The 19,611-nt window shown below is 32.6% G+C and overlaps 1 protein-coding gene across 3 annotated transcripts; it reads right to left on the bottom strand.

Moving 5' to 3' along the window:
* Positions 1-3,066: 3,066 nt before the first annotated feature.
* On the bottom strand, positions 3,067-19,037 carry LOC148610500 (uncharacterized). Of its 3 annotated transcripts, none has more exons than XM_088595552.1 (4): positions 18,760-19,037; positions 6,991-7,034; positions 5,416-5,571; positions 3,067-4,127 (listed from the first exon to the last, which is right to left on the bottom strand). In XM_088595552.1, exons 1-4 carry the CDS (start codon positions 18,833-18,835, stop codon positions 4,065-4,067), a joined length of 339 nt encoding a protein of 112 aa, XP_088451678.1. In that variant the 5' UTR covers positions 18,836-19,037; the 3' UTR covers positions 3,067-4,064. The 3 variants fall into 3 exon arrangements, with proteins under 3 accessions (XP_088451678.1, XP_088451676.1, XP_088451677.1); XM_088595550.1 differs by having other exon boundaries at positions 3,067-3,982; positions 18,760-19,001; XM_088595551.1 differs by lacking the exon at positions 18,760-19,037 and adding an exon at positions 7,785-9,067 and having other exon boundaries at positions 3,067-3,982.
* Between the last annotated feature and the right edge of the window lie 574 nt (positions 19,038-19,611).

Here is a 19,611-nt window from a genome sequence, read left to right as displayed (position 1 = left end):
TTTGAGTAAAGATAGACAAGCTTCGCTGTATCGTAATTTATATGACTTAAATTCACATTTTTTACGTTTGTGTCCTCAAATTAATATATTTTGTAAAAATTAATTCAGTGTCATTGATAAATTTTAGTTCTCAAATATCACGGCTCTGTGTAATTTTTCGACACATTTATATATGATAATATCATTTCTATTATCACTGTTCGGTGGAGCTTTGCCACAACCACAGGCCACTCCAGGTCTTCATACACCAACTCCTAGATGTTCTAATATTAATGAGCAACCAATACAAAGACTTACAGATACACGCCTCACAGAAAGATATACCAGGTCAATGCGCGCACGTGTGCGCTCTTGTGTATGTTTATTTTGCCACATTTTAGATCATTTCAACGCTGACTTTTATATATTAAAAAAAATATTTCTTTATTTATTTTACTAACTTCTTCACCATAAATCCTAATTCCAATCGAATCAATGATATTGTCATTTTTCAATTCTTATTCCTAATTTATATATTGCTAATTTCGATTTCTTCGTATACATATATTCACAATTTAGATTTTAACAAACTCCTTTTCGATTTACAAAATTTTTTAGTTTATGAACAGAGATATATTTTTTTCTAAATCTTAACTAAATAAACCGAAATTTGACCCATATACGGAAGGGAATGTGTATAGTTTATTATTTTATTTGATATCTCTAGAACATGAAAAATGCCACTCATATAGAAATATTTTTTGTTCCCGCGACATGTGCTTGTATTGGCCTGTAATGGCGTTTCGCCATAACACATGCGTTATTTCGGCGCACAAATCCGAAAAACTGTCAACGCCCGGAATCATACATCTTGGATTTTCCACAGCACGAAATAACCTGCATGCTACAGACATGTTTTATATACTAAGTATTTCTAAATACAAATTAATCAAACACCACTTTTAAAACAATTATACGTACGAAAAAACAAAAGTCAAGGGAAAACCCGAACTCCACTTAAAACCATAAGCATTGAACATGTGCACCGGTAGGTTAAGCGTCCTCTATTTTTCTAGAAACACCCACCATGTTGCTCATAAAAAGTAATGTCATGGATAGAAAAAAAGGAAGGAAAAACTATAACACGTGTTATAGATCAGTTTTCATGGTGCAGAATCACAACCCTTAATTTCCAGGCTGGTCATTATTTTGAAATGTTTGAAAGAAAATGTGTGTGTTTCCAGTGTTTAAACCTTAAAAAATTAGGGTAGGTAAGTACGGACTTTGTTTTTACTTTTGCATTGCGTCTATGGGAGAAAGTTCTGATTTAAACAGTGCCTATTGAACGGTTAGCTTTCACTACATTTGGCTAAGAAATAGGATGAGTAGGGTAAAGGAAACATGTATATTTTTTTTTCATTTTGTCTAACAAACAATATCTCAGATGGTATACAAGAAAGGACACTTCCGATTATATTGACTCAGGGTCAAATGTAAAAGGGGGGTCCAGGCTACCATTTGCTCATTCTTCCAAATAACATATATTATCAATGTATTTGATTTATTTCTGGTTGTAGATACAATACACTGTTTAAGCTGTATTGAAGAAAAAATATAGTATCGTTATACAGTATACGATTAGGATTAGGTTAATTAATATGACATGGCTAAATGGGTACTTTATCAGATACTCGGTAAATTCAGTATTACTGTATCTAGGTTTTGATTTCTACGTAAATAATGTACTCTTCCGCATGTGGTGTATTGTGTTTACTCTGACCAAATATATTTGATGTCAATGCAGGCTAAATGTGTTTTGGATTTTTAGTCCTAAAAGCCCATTTGCATATGGGCATTTGATTTTATAAAGCACAGTTTAAGTCTTTAAAGCAATGATTGTAATAATGAAAAATGAAAATAAGGTAGTGGATCCTTGTCCCCAAGTTTTGGTTTCACTATACCTTACCTTTCCTCAACTACCACAGCCCATGTAACCTTGTCAATTCGGATCTTATTTGAAAGAGTAATCAAGGGAACCAAGGTTATAGCGGTAATCAAAAGAATGTAATCCAGGGACAAAGACCAGACATGGAAAACAGACATACACAACAAAGAACATAAAGTAACTAAAATCATGAAGAATTGTGTATTTTGTAAGACTATTTGTTGAAAATGTTATGTAGGTTTATGAGATGAATGCAGATTTTTTAGCATTAAGTCATTTTCGTATCAGTTAATCACATTTCATTACTTAATCACTCTACTAAATTCCCTGAAAATAAAACGTTTTCCAAAGCAACCATAACACTTTACATCAATGCATATTTTTAAAGTTAATATGAAATATGTAGCATGTTTAAAAAAAATATCATCAAAATATGTTACTACGTATGTCCGTCCCATCATTATACTTAAGGAGAATCAGTGTTAAAATGCTATCTGCTATTAAAAGAACTTAAATTTGCCCAGTTGTTTTTTCTTTTTGTATTTCAGACAATTCAGTTAAGTTTTTTAGCTTAACTATTTTCTTTAAATACAATGCAATGCTGTAATGATTGAACCCCATCGTAAATGATCTTAAAATTAGGGATATTTACTAATTGTAATCTTAGTATTAACCGGTTCGTGTTTAAAATTCTCATTTTATGTAAGCAGTAAATCATGCCGATTTTTCTGTCAGTCGCAAATGGTAAAATTAAATACAAAATAAAAAAAAACCTAGAAATTCGTGAAAAAAAAAAAAAAAAAAACTGTTAAAATTGCGATGATTGTTGCACATAAAATTTATATTGGTCAGAATTTTTTGACCAATTGTAGTCGCATTTCAACATTGAAGATATGCTTTTCCTTTTTTTTTGTTTTTGTTTTTTTTGTTTTTTGTTTTTTGTTTTTTTGTATTTTTTTTTATTTGTGCTTTTCTTCGGGGGAAGAAGGTAGAATTAAAATTTAGTTATTGTGATTAACAATTCATCGCATGCATTAAAAGAGCTTTTAACACAAATCCCTCATAGATGCTACATGTAAGTGTTGTATACATCCTTATTTGTATCCTTATACATAAAGTAGGAATATCAATAACACAAATAATACAAATTTAAATACATTTATTAGCAATCAAGGGAACCTAGCTTAAAGCTGCAATCAAACAGGATATGGTACATATTTTATGAAAAGTCATATTTTGACCATATTTGTCATAAGTTGATTTTATCACATACAGAAGGTATCAGATATTTACTTTCACAAAAAGCATATGGCGAATTCTGCAACATGTTCATAGGTTAGAAAATGAAATATTCAAGAATTATAGTGCAAGTCCATATCAACTCCAGGCACTTTTCATGGTAGAAATCATTCCTAGTTTAGAAAACCCCACTGAACAAATACTGTATTGTTAGTCTACTTATGATGGTTTCTTTAAAACGATAGTCCTATTCAAGTTTGTATTTTCAAGAAAACCATGTATCTCTCTCACACTAAAATCAACCAAATCGAACCAAAGAATGATAGCTGTTGCAAAAGGTCATATAAATACAACATCTATGACTTGAAAGTACAACAAACGAATGACAAAGACTTGTTATGTAGTTTGTGACTGTTTCGGAATAAGATGTAAAAGGGAATTATTTCCAGTCTGATTCTGTATGAATACTGCTACTTAAATGTTAAGGATTATAGTGAGCATGGTACTCTAAATTACAATACAGCCTTTATTTGTACTTGTCAGAGCTTTGCAATCGTTTACTATATCCCTCGGTTCTCTTACTAACATGAATGGAATTGCAGCTCCACCTGCCCGTAAGGCTTGCGCAACAATATCACAACAGTTATTCATTAAAAAGTGATATCCACCTTTTGTTTTTTCTTTCCACCATTTTTTTATTTTGCTTGGGTTAACTTTATCTTCGGGAATGTTGTAAACGTGATCAGCTGAGCGCCCCATGAATTCGTTTCTGTCTTCTGCGTAATCTGATGGTAGTCGGTCTCGTTCGATGCCCTCAGCCTAAATAGAACTTTGTTGCAAAGTTAAGAAATTTTATGAATTTATGAATTCCTCCGCATATTTCATTGTGATAATTACACTTTTACTGGATAGTTTTTGTTTTATCATGAAATATCATAATATCCAAACTAGTTGACATAGATGCCTACAACAAAGAATGGAGTTATTTGTATGTTCAGTTTTGCCTTTAAATTTTAAAAGACAAGGAGTACTATTGGTTCTAATTGGTCACTTATAAAAATGAAATGTAAAAACAAAATGTTGCAAGTATTAACTGACTGAGAATTTGATTGAGTTGAATCCATACCAACTGTTCAAACATGAGATTTTCTGAAAATTACTGCATTATCAGGCCAAACAATTAGGTTAAGGTGGTAGACCTACGGTAAGGGATATAACTCTTGAAATCAGTGATACAGGTATGTTGTATCATATTCGATTTCACCAAAGCCAATCAAGCTTTCTTTTGAAGCAGAATAAAATCAATCCAAGTTAATTAGATGCTTACATATTCATACCTTATGCCAGAGCTTGCCGAAACTACGCAGACTTTTTGTATCGCGCTAGAACAAATAGGCTTCTGGAATGGGGTTATGTTGCTACAAGATTGAAGTCATCACTACAGACATTTTATGGTCGTCATTATGAATTCGTGGATCGTTATGGTGAATCCATCTGCACCATGAAAACTGATTTATTTAACGGGTCATAGTTTTTCTTCCCTCGTTTGTCTACCCCGGACTTTACTTTTTATGAGCAACTCGGCGGGTGTTTCTAGAAAAGCAGAGGACGCTCACCCTACCGGTGCACCTGGTCCAGGCACCCAGTTTTTAGTGGAGTCCGAGTTGCTCATTTGCTTTTGTTACTTTGTATGTATGATTTGAGTTACTTTATGTTCTTTGTTGTGTATGTCTGTTTTCCTCATCTGGTCTTTGTCCCTGGATCACATTCTTTTGATTACCGCTATAACCTTGGTACCCTTGATTACTCTTACATAATATTGATATAAAATGCTGAATACAAACATTCCAATGATTTTTAAGAGTTATGTTCCTTACCCTAGGTCTGCCTACTTAAAGTTTACGAAGATTGATTAATTCTGTTCATTTTGTATTTTTTGTCATTTTTAGTCAGATCATCGGCAAAAAGCTAAGGTGTCAACATCAATGACCAAACTTAATTTTCAGTGATTTCATTCTTGCTTAAACAGTTAACAAATATGATCATATACCGTTGTTTTTTTTGGGAAGCGAATATATTCATCTCAATGTAATTAGGTCAGTAAACTAATATGTATTATTCTCTCCACGTTTTGTTCAGTAACGTATTACCAAAGTGATGTCCATTAATTGATACAGTTTTTATACTGTACTACGCCTATTGCCTTTAATATTTATTAATTTTAGCAAGACAAGTTTTAAGTCATTACAAACCTTCTTCGTCTTCAAATTATGTTTAGACTTTGACGTTGTTGGCCACCAACTGATATATATGTCGTCTACTTGTATTGAAGCATGACCCCAGCTGTGCGGTAGCTGCTCATTCCAAATGTAAACAACCGCCATAGTTAGTTTACATGAACTTGAAAACTGAAAAATATGATTTATGAGTACGAAAGATGCATATGTGCAATAAATAAATGTTGCACATGAGGTAACAATTTGAATAATGAATGATGTGGTGTAATGCTATGGATTGAATTACGATTGAAATGTGATAAGTTTTCAATAAACTTCTCATTGCACTATATTTCCGGCTTTGGTCATAAAATGAGTTTGTTAATATATGTGATAATTATTACGATAAGATTATACGTATGGATTCATTGATTTAACTCAGAGTATTTAATCCTATACACATATAGTTGAGAACAATTTAACATGGATCACGTAAGGAATTATTTTGTATTTAGTATTGTTGGTATGCTTCATATTTTGTTTTTATTTCTCTGATACGTTTTACCAAAACGTTAAGCCAGCGTATTTATAATTATAAGCAAATATAATTAGTAAAACCTTTATCTTGTCAAAACGAATCAATTAAAATCAATTAACGGATTCATTAATATTAGTATATTCATGAATTATCTGTTAACACTGAAAAAAATATGCACTTATACCGATATCAATTAATGGAGGTTATAGCATTTGGTTTTGTTTTAAACGTCTACAAAAAAGTATTTTAAGCCAAAGCGCTTGGAAATATGTGTTTTGAAAATTAAGTTAAACTTTCAGACTACGCAGACTTTTTGTACATTGCTAGAACTCTAACAAATAGGCTTCTGGAACAGGGTTATGTTGCTACAAGATTGAAGTCATCACTACAGAAGTTTTATGGACGTCATCATGAACTCGTGGATCGTTATGGTGTATCCATCAGCACCATGAAAACTGATGTATTCAACGGGTCGTAGTTTTTCTTTCCTCGTTTGTCTACGCCGGACTTTACTTTTTATGAGCAACTCGGCGGGTGTTTCTAGAAAAGCAGAGGACGCTTACCCTAACGGTGCACCTGGTCCATGCTCCCAGTTTTTAGTAGAGTCCGAGTTGCTCATTTACTTTTGTTACTTTGTATGTATGATTTTAGTTACTTTATGTTCTTTGTTGTGAATGTCTGTTTTCCATGTCTAGTCTTTGTCCCTGGATTACATTCTTTTGATTACCGCTATAACCTTGGTTCCCTTGATTACTCTTTCAAAATTGCTAAACAAAGGATAAAAATTGTATGGATAGTTTTGCTTATAAACCTGTACAAACTTCCTGATATAATATCAATCAATAGTTTTACTACTCAGATATGTCAAAAATCATTGGAATTTTTTTCTTTTTTTTTTCCGAAAGTTGATATTTTCTTTGGTTTTTGCTATTTTTGCCGTTTTGTTTGTAAATCGCTTTAAAACAGACTGATCAGTGTTTCTAAAAACAAGCATATTCATAGAAGAAAATGCAAATTTAGGTTTTTATGAAGTTACCTTTTCTAAGTACAGTTTCCTGATAGAAATGACTTACTTCGGTGATAATAAGGTACCGGTAACGCTCATTCCAAGGAAAGTCTGAAAAAAAACAAGCGTCTTTCAAATACCGATATCATGCCTATGTAATTTTATGTACAAGGTTTTTTTCCTTCTTAAGTAAATTTAAGTAGGACTCCACCTACAAATGATGCAAAATGTGATTGATGGGTAAAATTGCTACATATTTTTATTTTTGATATTTTGTTTGAAATGTCATAGTAAACAGAAATTAAAATGTGGTTTTTCATAGAACCCGTGCTCTTCGTAGATAAATTTTTTATAGAATACACTGTATATGTCAAAATTAAGGTATATAACTCTGTAAATGGTGTTCAAATACAATAGAATCTACTGGATTTTCAATGTTGATTGTCTCCTAAGAGCAGGCAGATATTTGAATGAATAATCATACATTTCATAGTATAGACCCATAAAAAAAAACTTATTACAAAACTAAAAATATGTAGCCTTTTTTTGGATGTAATTCGTTTTTCAGATTTTGCATAATTCTTACAAAGACAGCTACTGGTGTAACTGGTGTATGGAACAACTGAGAAACATTTTGTAAAAAGAACTTGTAAACACTTTCCTGTTAAATACATTGTTATCATAGTTATAACGTAAGTCTTTTTCTGAATTTGAAGAAAATGATGTCCCGAGGGTATTCATCAACCCAGTAGTCAAGACTTGTCTGACCCCGAATAATATCACATTTTTTCTACCCTATTTATGACAACTTGCCGCATTCCAAATTTAAAAATACGTAAAAACCTAGGCTTCATTCCTTACATTGCATATGGTAGAACCTCTCGGTGATGGATTTGGCTTCCTCTTTGGTTAGATGTGGTTATGAGTACTACTTGTATACAACTAATATTTTGATTACGATCTTCCTACATATTTGATTTTAATGCTGCTGATGAGAGGTTACTACTTGAAACACGTGTACAGCATATCGAAATTTTCAATATATAAAACTGGTATATTTTTGTATTTGAAGAAAATGCAATAATAAATCTAGGTCAAAATGGTCACATGCACATGTACTTGAAATGGCTTAATGTCAGGGAAAACCTTCTAATGTCATCGGAAAAAAATGGGCAAATTATTGCCACGGCCTCCAAAAACAATCAACGGGTTTCGGTCATTCAGCAGGAGCAATCTAAAGTTATTCTACGATATCAACTCAGCTGTCGACACCAGTTCAATAAATTCTGCCTGAAATCTCTTTAATTATTTTCTTTATTTTTTTTTAAACAATACAAGTTTGAAATAGTTTTTAGTTCATTGATATCCACTTTACAATAATCAATGATATATTTTGCTTATCCTAATCCTCCGAAGAGAATCGCACAATTTAAACTATTATAATAAGTCTGTGCTAGTCTTTTGATTTTGAACAACTGCCTTTGTCTTTAAATGACTAATATCCTTTGACTGTCGGTATAAGTATTAATATCCTTTGACTGTCGGTATAAGTATTAATATCCTTTGCAGTCGGTTAAAATATTAATATCCTTTGACTGTCGGTATAAGTATTAATATCCTTTGACTGTCGGTATAAAGTATTAATATCCTTTGACTGTCGGTATAAGTAATAATATCCTTTGACTGTCGGTATAAGTATTAATATCCTTTGACTGTCGGTAAAAATATTAATATCCTTTGACTGTCGGTATAAGTATTAATATCCTTTGACTGTCGGTATAAAGTATTAATATCCTTTGACTGTCGGTATAAGTAATAATATCCTTTGACTGTCGGTATAAGTATTAATATCCTTTGACTGTCGGTAAAAATATTAATATCCTTTGACTGTCGGTATAAGTATTAATATCCTTTGACTGTCGGTATAAAGTATTAATATCCTTTGACTGTCGGTATAAGTAATAATATCCTTTGACTGTCGGTATAAGTATTAATATCCTTTGACTGTCGGTAAAAATATTAATATCCTTTGACTGTCGGTATAAGTATTAATATCCTTTGACTGTCGGTATAAAGTATTAATATCCTTTGACTGTCGGTATAAAGTATTAATATCCTTTGACTGTCGGTAAAAATATTAATATTTTCTATGGAATGTTCGTTGTCTTTGTCTAACCAATGTTTATCCAACTTTTTGGGAAGGTTTTATTTGTAAATGTTCAAATGTTACAACATACCTGAAAGTTATTCAGATTATCCTCGGTGCTTGTAACTATTTTTTTTTAAAAGATAAAATACCCGACGTTAGTTTATCTGAGTTACAATCAATAAAATGCAAGTGTATAAGCTGTTTGATCTTTTGTTGAAAATAAACAACATACCTGAAAGATTTGTATGGGTTTGCTATCAATCAATAGAAATATGTTTCTCAATGTGCAAAATAGATAATGAAATATTTCAACATTCCAACAGAACGAAGTCTAACTACTTTTGATGTACATGTATTTCAAGAAAACAACAAAACATTATCATTATCATTCATTACATATCGTATCATTGTAGGCATGTTTAAACTTAATTGCCATTTGCCAGTTTGACAATTAGTCGAGTACGGAAAATGAGGGACTCATTAAAATGCTGACAACTGGTTTTATCACGTTTTCTGTTTTGTTTGTGTAGTCAAAAATTATAAAGTCTTATTACTGAATGTATTTATAAAACATAATGAGTACATTTAATTTTTTTTAAATAATTTTACAGATTATGATTAACAATCAGTACAGTTAAAAAAATGTATCTATCATTATTATGAATTAAAAGTATACAGCTTTAGGCCATGTACGTCAAAATAACTTCTATGGTTAGTACAAAGAAAAATCGATTCATCAATTGTTCAGTTAAGAAAACCATGGCTGCTGATCAAAAAGGTCTATGAGCACTGAATACAAAATTCAGCTCTTACGCAGAATTTGAGGATGCAAAGAGAAAATATGAAGAACTTCACAATTTTCAACTGTGGAAAAGGGATGCAAGAAAAATTTAGACCATGCAAATGGGGCACCAAATAAGACATTTAACCACGACTTGGTCTTCAAGGGCATAAAACTATGTTGTGTACATGTTGGCAAACACAACATTTAACAAGCTCTGCTGGTACGTATTGTTTATGAAAGTTTAATGATACATGTTTTTCTTGAAAATATTTTAATTTCCAGTTACATATTTATAATTCCTCTGCTAAATATCCGTAAAAAATGTAACAAAAGCAAATTCTTTGTGTAAATGTGCTATTTAGTTATGATTGATTAAGCTCTTAACAGAAAAAAATAGCCTTTGGTTATTAGCTTTTGTAGAACTTTTAAATGGGAATACAGTTAGAGTAGTTCTGACAGATAAAAACTTCACTGGATGGAATGTGCTCATCTAAGCAACGCCACAAGCAAACTTACTACTAAGATTAGGAAAGAAGGGAAACACAATTGTTAGAAACAGGGAGGAAAGTGGTGCTCGAAACAGCTAATGAAATGCAAACACAAGAAAATTCCAGCGCTGTTAGTACTGAAAGTCTAAGGGACGTAAACGAATCCAGACAAACACAATTAGAAACTGAGATTTTCGTTAATTGCAGTGAACTACATAATCAAGACATTAATCGCCAAGAGGAACAATTGTGTAACGCCAGAACAGTATCGGGTATTATTTTAATAACAAATTATCAACTGAAATCGACACTATTGTATTAGAACAGTTGTGGGGAGGGATGTGGCTTTATCCCCAGTGAGAGATCAAATGTCTATAAAAGATGAACATGTGGAAGTCAAACCAGAACTAGCATCATCCACTTGTCTAGATTCATGTGTATTGATTGACCAAGATAAGAAGTACTATACAGATGGTGTATGGCTTCTAATTAAAAACATTTTTAAGCAGAAATTGGGCCATCCTATATAAATATATATTAAAACATGCAACGGAGATGCAGATAAACTTGAAATGTGCATAACGTGCAGTTCATGCGTGGAATGGCAACAATTTTCTTGCCCACGTATTAAACTACAACCAAAACCTAAATGCTGGTTCTGTATCAACTTCAAATGAAGTAGTATGTTACAAAATTTACTGCAGTCCTATTTCCATATGCCTGTATCTATATTAATTTTTAAAAAAATGAGTTCTTTATGTACTCTTATTTTTGTGAACAACTAATTCCAATTTGATTCTAAATGTCATCGTATTTAACATTTGGAAAATTCTAATGAATAAAATTAGGTGTTGTCTTTACACGTTTCATTTAAAATGTCATATATACATAATATCTCCATAGGAAATGAAAAAAAAGCTTTATTACCGGATCCACCAATAGTATCTCTAAAGTTATAAAACAAGAAATTGAAATGTACTCATAATTTTTAAATTCACCCAGCAAAAAGCCTATATATTTTGTGATAACGACATATCATCATTTATCAATATTTCAGTAAGGTTCGGCACAGAAGCCTAGACCCTATTTTATCGGATCCGGAAAACTAGTTTCCCTGGCTATTTTACAGGATCCTGCAAAATGGCCATGGCCTAAAACTTCTGGATATTTACTTAATGACTTTAGATTTTGTATTTTAAATTTTGACTAAGAGTACGTTTTCGACTACCTATTATCTTGATTGTTTTTAAAAGGACACCTTGATAAACAATATTAAATACTAAATAGTCAATGATTAAAACACAATTACAATAATTGGTTTAGAGCCATATAATATCCATTACCAATTCACAATGTAATTAACAAGCTAATACTCCAGATTGGGTCCTGTGCAGATAAAGTTATGGATTAAGTGAATTCCTGGCCCATCAAAATAACAGACTTGCACGAGACAAAAACAAAAGCAAATTTCATTTCATATCCGAAAAACAGCCAAAATTATGCAATGGTATCACCACAACAATACTGAAACTGCTTGGTATTAAACATCTTGAGAAAACTAAACAGATTTTGACCATGTACAACTAACCTACGGTCAAACCATTAGGAAAATGCACATTAAATTTAAAAAGCTGAATTTGTCGTAGTGAAAGATGTAGCATTAACTCCATTATTGGGTAACAAAGCGGTACAAGCCATGAATTTTATGACAATAAATTATGAAAATGTCAAATCTGTTCAGCAAGGAGCACCAGTAACAACGCCTTTAAATAAGCAACATGTGATGTATTAGTAGGCACTGGAAAATTAGAAGGCAAATATCACTCCAGTCGTGAAATCACCTCGGAAAGATCCGGTAGCAATAAAAGATCGACTTTATGAAGCGTTAGAAAGACTAACAAAGCTTCAAATTACTATGCCTGTAATTACAGCTACTATCCGGGTGTCAAGTTTGGTGACTGTTGTGAAGCCTGATAAATTGCGCATATGTTTAGACCCTAAACACCTGAATCAAGGATTGAAACGAAGTCGCTATCCGTTACCTACATTAGAAGACCTCTTGCCAAACCTGAATAATGCACGTATATTTAGTGTTGTCGACGATAAGAATGGTTTCTGGCATGTCAAATTAGACAATGAAATCTCGTATCTCACCACCTTTAACACGCCGTTTGGAAGATATCGTTGGCTCAGAATACCATTCGGAAATTCATCGGCACCAGAAGAATATCAAAGGAGGCAAGATGAAGCTATTGAAGGTCTTCCCGGGGTCCGAAGAAGTATCGATGATATTCTGATTCTGGAGAAGGAGATACTGATGAGGAAGCCATATAGAATCACGTTATCAAATCTAGAGCTTTAATGGAAAGATGTCGTGAAAGAAACTTGCAACTGAAGAAATACAAGTTAAAACTGAAACACCGAGAATCAAGTTTATCGGACATTTAATCACAAACCAAGATTTGAAATCTGATCCCAAAAAGGTCAGAGCGGTAATGGATATGTCGAAACCGACAGATGTGTCTGGTGTTAGCAGAATACTAGGCTTTGTTACGTATCTTAGTAAACTTAGTATCCAAAACTTAGTGACATATGTGAACCGCTTCGTAAGTTGACATTGAAAGAATCAGAACTTGTATGGTTAGATAACCATGATGCTTCATTGGATCGTATCAATGAAATGGTGACATCAGAGGCAGTTTTGAGTTACTACAATCCAAATACGGAATTGACACTCCAGTGCAATGCGTCTGAATCTGGTCTTGGTGCCGCCATCATGCAACAAAATCAACCGATTGCATATGCCAGCAGAGCGCTTTCGGGCACTGAAACAAGATATGCTCAGATTGAAAAAGAACTTCTTGCAGTGATATTTGGAGTAGAAAAGTTTCACCAATATACTTATGGGCGTACATTGCGTGTCATTTCTGATCACAAACCACTGGAAAGCATAATGAAGAGACTACTTCATGCCTAAACAGATTACAACGCATGCTATTTAGATTGCAAAAATATGACATACCACTGCAGTACCGTCCAGGAAAAGAAATGTATTTGGCAGACACCTTACGTCGTGCGTACCTACCATGTGACAAACAGGACATCGATACAACGATGCACCTGGTCCATGCTCCCAGTTGTTAGTGGAGTCCGAGTTGCTCATTTGCTTTTGCTACTTTGTATGTGTGATTTTAGTTACTTTATGTTCTTTGTGTATGTCTGTTTTCCATGGCTGGGCTTTGCCCCTGGATTACATTCTTGTGACTACCGCTATAACCTTGGTTCCCTTGATTACTCTTTGAAAGCATCAATGCGGTCGATTACATGCCGAGATCAAGCGAAAGAATTGAATTAAGCAACTAGAAGAACATACTGAAGTAGATGAAACATTACAAGAAGTAATGAAAACAATCCAATGTGGACAAAGGACCTCAATTTTCAAGGGATGAATTTAAGTCATTCAGCAGAAAGTGGGATGATTTCAAACACACTACGTCATCACCGTTATACCCACAAAGCAACGGAATTGTAGAACGTGCGGTTAAAACTGTAAAGAACTTGATGTGCAAAGCAACATATTCAATATCTGATCCATATATGGCTATTTTGGATTTCCGCAATACTCCATTGCAAGTATTCAACTCCAGTCCTGCACAACGTTCAATGAGTCGTAGAACAAAAACCGTATTACCAACTAAAGCTGCTTTACTAAAACCTAATTCGATGAATCAACGAAACATTGGAAAGAAAACAGGCGATAGTTAAAGAAAAGGTTAATATTATATCCTATGACATCAATATTGGACCACGAACAATACACAAAACTAGGAGACACCTAAGAAAATCCCTCGAAGAACCAACAAACGATCAACATCACAATATGGACATTGATAGTGATTCCAACAACAGAAGATTCGAATCATGAAAATTTCAAAACTACTCCAGCAACCACTGAAATAAAATCTTCACAAACAGTTACAAGATCAGGATGAGTGTGAAAATATCAAAATATTTGAGTGAATACATACAAGATTAATAGAGTTCACACTGTGTTTTGGGGCAAAATAATTCCAGTGTGTTCTCTGGAACCCCTAGGTTCCCCTGTAAATATTAGAGTAGTTTTTATTTCTTGTGTTTTCAAGTCCATGAGATCACAATGTGCGAATGGGTCATAATAATATCCGTGTGTTCTCAGAGAACATTTAGTTCAGTTCTCATTAGTTAGGTGTTTAGTTTAGATTACAATTATACTCGTACGATATTCATCATAGCTGTATTCAGTTAACAATGACTTCAATTTTACTAAACTGTAATTTAAATATTGATATCTGCAAACCTGATATTTGACTCAATCAAAAGACATTAATTTGATTTTCATTTTTTTATTAATAGTCAAAATATTTTAATATGCCAATTTTCAAAGTTAAATTATATTTGCAATTTAATGATAAGAACTTTCGTAAAGAAGAAGGAATGTAACAATAGTTAACAGTTCTCTAAGTACTTTGATTTCTTAACTATCTTTAAACTTATAAATAGTAACAGTACAAAGATAATTACGCACTGTTCCCACAATGGAATTCTATGATTACACAGTATGTTGATCATATAAATAAATGCTGAAGCTGCCATCCATGTTATTGTTATATCTATATTTAGAATTATGCATGCTGCTTCTAAACTCTTGGAAGTCTAGCAAAGTTCCAAATCGTCTGAAGCATATTCAACAAAATAAACCTATTTGTACACTGAACCCATCCTATTTCATTTGTGTTACACATGATTTAACATATACATTGAGGGGAAATCAGAAACACACACAATCGAAATGAAAACTTCGTTCAGCTCATCGAGCCAATTCTACAAAAACCGGCTTTAAGATAAGTTATAAATAAATACCTCACCTTGATTTTGGAAATTTCGATGTACTTGGAATGTAGGCTTTAAAGGCTACTTCCTGCTATAACAAAAATACTTAGGTTTTTCCCATAATATATAACATCTAAAACTCATCGGAAAGGAGGTATCGAATTCGGTAAATATCACATAAATTAATTATCCATCTGTCCTGTTGAAAAATATACTAATCATTAGTATATTGTCATATCTTTTCCAAAAAAAAATGTTTTCGCGTTTATGGTTAAATCGTATGTTCGGGTCAATGCACACTGAGGTAATGTTTTGTTTTTCTTTTTCTGATAAAACATGCAGGATAGTAGTGTTGACGGCCCGATCGATATATATAACAAGCTCTTTTGAGGATTCCAATTAAAAATCATAGTTTAACGACAACAAATTCTTATTTGAATAAGTATTTCAATGACTGCCGATTATTAAATTCCAGTATCAGATACGAGTGTTGGAGTGGCGGATCCAGTGTCCAGAAGACACCCTTTAACTTTTTTTTTATAAACTTGTGCAATAAAAGTTTGGCGAATGGGCAACATATGCAGCCTAGGACTACCCATATTTTTCTCATAATCTCTGAAATCCGATCTTGAATATTTTGATTTAAATTTGCTAAAGATTTCAAGCTATGAACATACAGTCGAATTTCACTCGCTCGAACTCGGATGGCTCGAACACCCGGAAAATTCAAAGTACCAAATTTTCTGCTATATAATCAATATAAATAACCTTGGATTTCTCGAACTTAGATTTCTCGAACATTCTAACTGACTAGTCGGTCCGTTCGGTAATAAATCTTAGAGAATAACCCTCACTACCTCGAACTCGTCAGCAATTTTGTCAGCTTGGGTAATAAAAGGTGTGAAAAACTGAAACCCTATCATTAATCAGCGTCATTTTAGTTAATTACAGGTAAAATTTAAGTCATCACTAATTAGATAGTTTTTTTTTTATCTTTAACATAACACTGATTGAAGTTTGAGAATGTTCCGAAGTCGGTATGATAAAAGCATGAAAGAAAATCGGATGAAAACAAATTATTGACCAAGGAACTCGAACTCTGAACGTTTTTAAAAGCGAAAACAGCATTTTTAATGTTCACAAATCAACATAATCTTCCAAAAGCGAAAGAAAAAGATTCATGAACTAACACAACTTCGTAGGAAGTAGGCAATTTCTAACGATAAAGGATAGAGTTACAGTCCTTGATCTGCTAAGGTGTATTGAGGATAGCTCCGACAAAACTTGATTTATTACAAATTCAATTGAATGTTGTTTATCCAGATTTGTTCTGGAAGTTCCTAAGACATTAACGTTTACACGTAAATGCATTTTGATACATTAGAAGGCAGTATTCTGATTGTAAAATAACTTTTTTCGTTGAACGAAACAACAATAACAAACATGGCGGCGTCCTATTCTGATGTTGCGAGAACAGACACTAACGCTAGTGGTGATAAAAAAGTTGATGACGACCCTAATTCTGTGAAACCAATTTTCGTAAAAGACAGTGATATATTTGGTTCTGTAATTCCCAAAAAAGAATCTTTTGTCACACATGTTGAAATATACAAGGCTATCGGCGAAGTAGTAGACCCATGTACAATCAAAGGTATCCAACGTATTCGTCGTATGTGGCGTATATATATGGACAACCAGGAAGGTCGTTTGTCTTTGTTAACAAAGGGTATTGCGCTGAGGGGCAAGCAAATAAACATTCACACACACAATCCAAACAACCCTTTGACTGCAAACCTGGCCATAATGAAAGTCATAGTGAAAGGGGTCCCTCTTAGTGCTGATGATGGCATTATTAAAAGAACAATAGAACTTAAAGGGGTAAAAGTGGATTTCATAACAAGAGCACATATCAGAGTTGATGGGAGACTCACTAACTGTGAAAATGGAGACAGGATCCTATTGTGTAAAACCTTTATAGAACCTCTACCTAAATTCATGAAAATGGGGAGATACAGTGCTATAGTCTTACACAGTGGCCAGTCTACAGACAGTTATTCAAATGAGTCAAATGTTAAAACATGCAATAAATGCTTTGAAACTGGGCATATGATTGTAGAATGTCCAAATGACTGGAAATGTAAAAGGTGTAATGAATCAGGGCACAGACAAATGGATTGTCCAGAAGCATTAACACCAGAAATGTTTAGTGACAATGAAGGTAAAGATGATGATGATGATGATGTTGAATTAAGTGAAAATGAAAATGATGATAATGATAGTACAAAAGCTGATGAGCCTGAGATACAACAAGAACAATGTGAACAACAAAAAAAGACAATAAAACAACAACAGACAATGAAACAACAGCAGAAAGAAAAAGGGGGTCAACAGTCAAATGGACAGGCCTTTGGGCAATCTGACAAGACACCCTATCAACAAGAAAAACCAAGAACTGGGAGAAATCAAAACACTTCCAAAAAAAATGAAAAGTCTGTTTCTTTTGTTAAATCTCAAGGTACAATCGACGCTTCTGTAAACACTCCAGAAAGTAGAAATCAACATGGTAAGGGTAGAAACAAAAATCAACATACTCCTCCAACACCTGAGGAGAGAGACAAAGGTAAAAAAGCAAATAAAGGTTAATTACTATGTAATAGTGTAATTTTAATTAAACCCAAAAAAAAAAACTTTAAAAAAAGATAAAAATGGTATGTAAAAACAAGCTCTTCAAAAGAGTAAACATTGAATTGTGTTTTTGTGAAAAGATAATGATTCTTTTCTTAAAGTTTGTTGTATTGAATTTAATTGTGATGTATATTTCACATAGAGATGATATTAATATTTGTGTGAAGGATTCTAATATAAAGAAAATCAAAACTTGTTTTAGTTTTTCTTTTGTATGCAATACATCTTTAATGTTGTGTAACACTATAATTAAGTTGTACCGTACAGGCACTTACTTTATTACGTTGTTACAAACTATGAAAAAATGTAAAACAATACAAGGTTCTAATGTAAAATCAAAATATTTAATAGAAAGTGGTAATAACAGAGTTGCCAAAATAGAGTTAATTATGTCAAACTATGTAGCTGATTTAATTTACAAAAACTGTGAAATGAGTTTTACCAACAATAGCTTGTTAAATAATTCGTTTACAAACAAAAACGAAAGAATAAAATATGTCAAGATCACATATCCTATTTATGTTTACAAACGTTTATTAAAACAGCTGAAGTTTGTTTACGTTTTATTTTGGATTTTACCTATTCTATTCTTAGCACTAGACAAACTATATTTGGGTTTTTGTTTATACCGTTTTATAGTATGTATGTACGACACTGTCCATTTAAATTCTGATTTAAGACCAAATTTTGGAAATTTACTTATCACTTCATATTTCATTCGATCTATAAGTGGTTACAACAATTGTCTCAATCGGTGTTTTCATAACATCTTATACGTGTACTTGCATATGTTACACGATGTCTGCAAAAAATATTTGCTAGCTTATACTGAAGAAACTTATAAAATCGAGAAATACTCACAGTATTTTATCCGTTTGTGTCTCGAGCTCCACGTCTTTGTAGGGTTTGCTGTCTCGGTGCGTTTCAAAGAACACATTGATAATTTTTATCTCGTTTTGAGTAAGGAAACACTTGTTCAATCCGAATTCATCACATTTTGTTCCAAAGTTTTCATCTTACAGCTATCTTTCACAAAATACGCAATTGTCACAACTTACATTTTTTATATTTCTCAGGCTAATACCCATTGTCACTTCAGAACAATAATTTTCCCACTTTTTACGGATGTTAATGTTATTTTAGATGAAAAACGTGAATATCCAGGTAAAATAGCACACGCTCTTGACCACATGTTTTGTGTCTATCATTATAAAGCTTTGACCCAGACAAGGTCAATAGGTGCTATCAGGTCACGTACACTTTACCCAATGTTTGTACCCGTTTTAAGTGTGTTGTGTAACTATATCTGTGTCATCGTTTGTGTAAAGTTTTTTGTTTGTGTAAATGTTAATAAATGTTATATTGATATATATGTATTTAATATAAATATTATTATCACTACTTACAATGGGATCTGAAAATGTATTAAATCTAAATACTTTAAATGTAAACGGTTTGAAATGTAGAAATAAACGGAATAGAGTTTTTGAATGGATTAAATCACAAAAGTGTTCGATTTGCTTTTTACAGGAAACACATTTTGATATTAATATTGAAAAAGAAATGTTGAAATACGACGAATTTAAAGTTTATTGCAGTAATGCAACAACAAACAGGTGTGGTGTTGCAATAGTAATTAATAAATCATTAAATCATAAAATTATTGATACATTTTCAGATGAGGAAGGTAGGATCATTTTGATTAATATTGAA

This window comes from Perna viridis, chromosome 8, assembly GCF_037379345.1.
Source record: "Perna viridis isolate PV_CMFRI_1.1 ecotype Kerala chromosome 8, ASM3737934v1, whole genome shotgun sequence".
Taxonomy (NCBI): domain Eukaryota; kingdom Metazoa; phylum Mollusca; class Bivalvia; order Mytilida; family Mytilidae; genus Perna; species Perna viridis.
The sequence above is the reverse complement of the archived record's forward strand: the minus strand, read 5'-3'. Positions and strand labels throughout refer to the sequence as shown.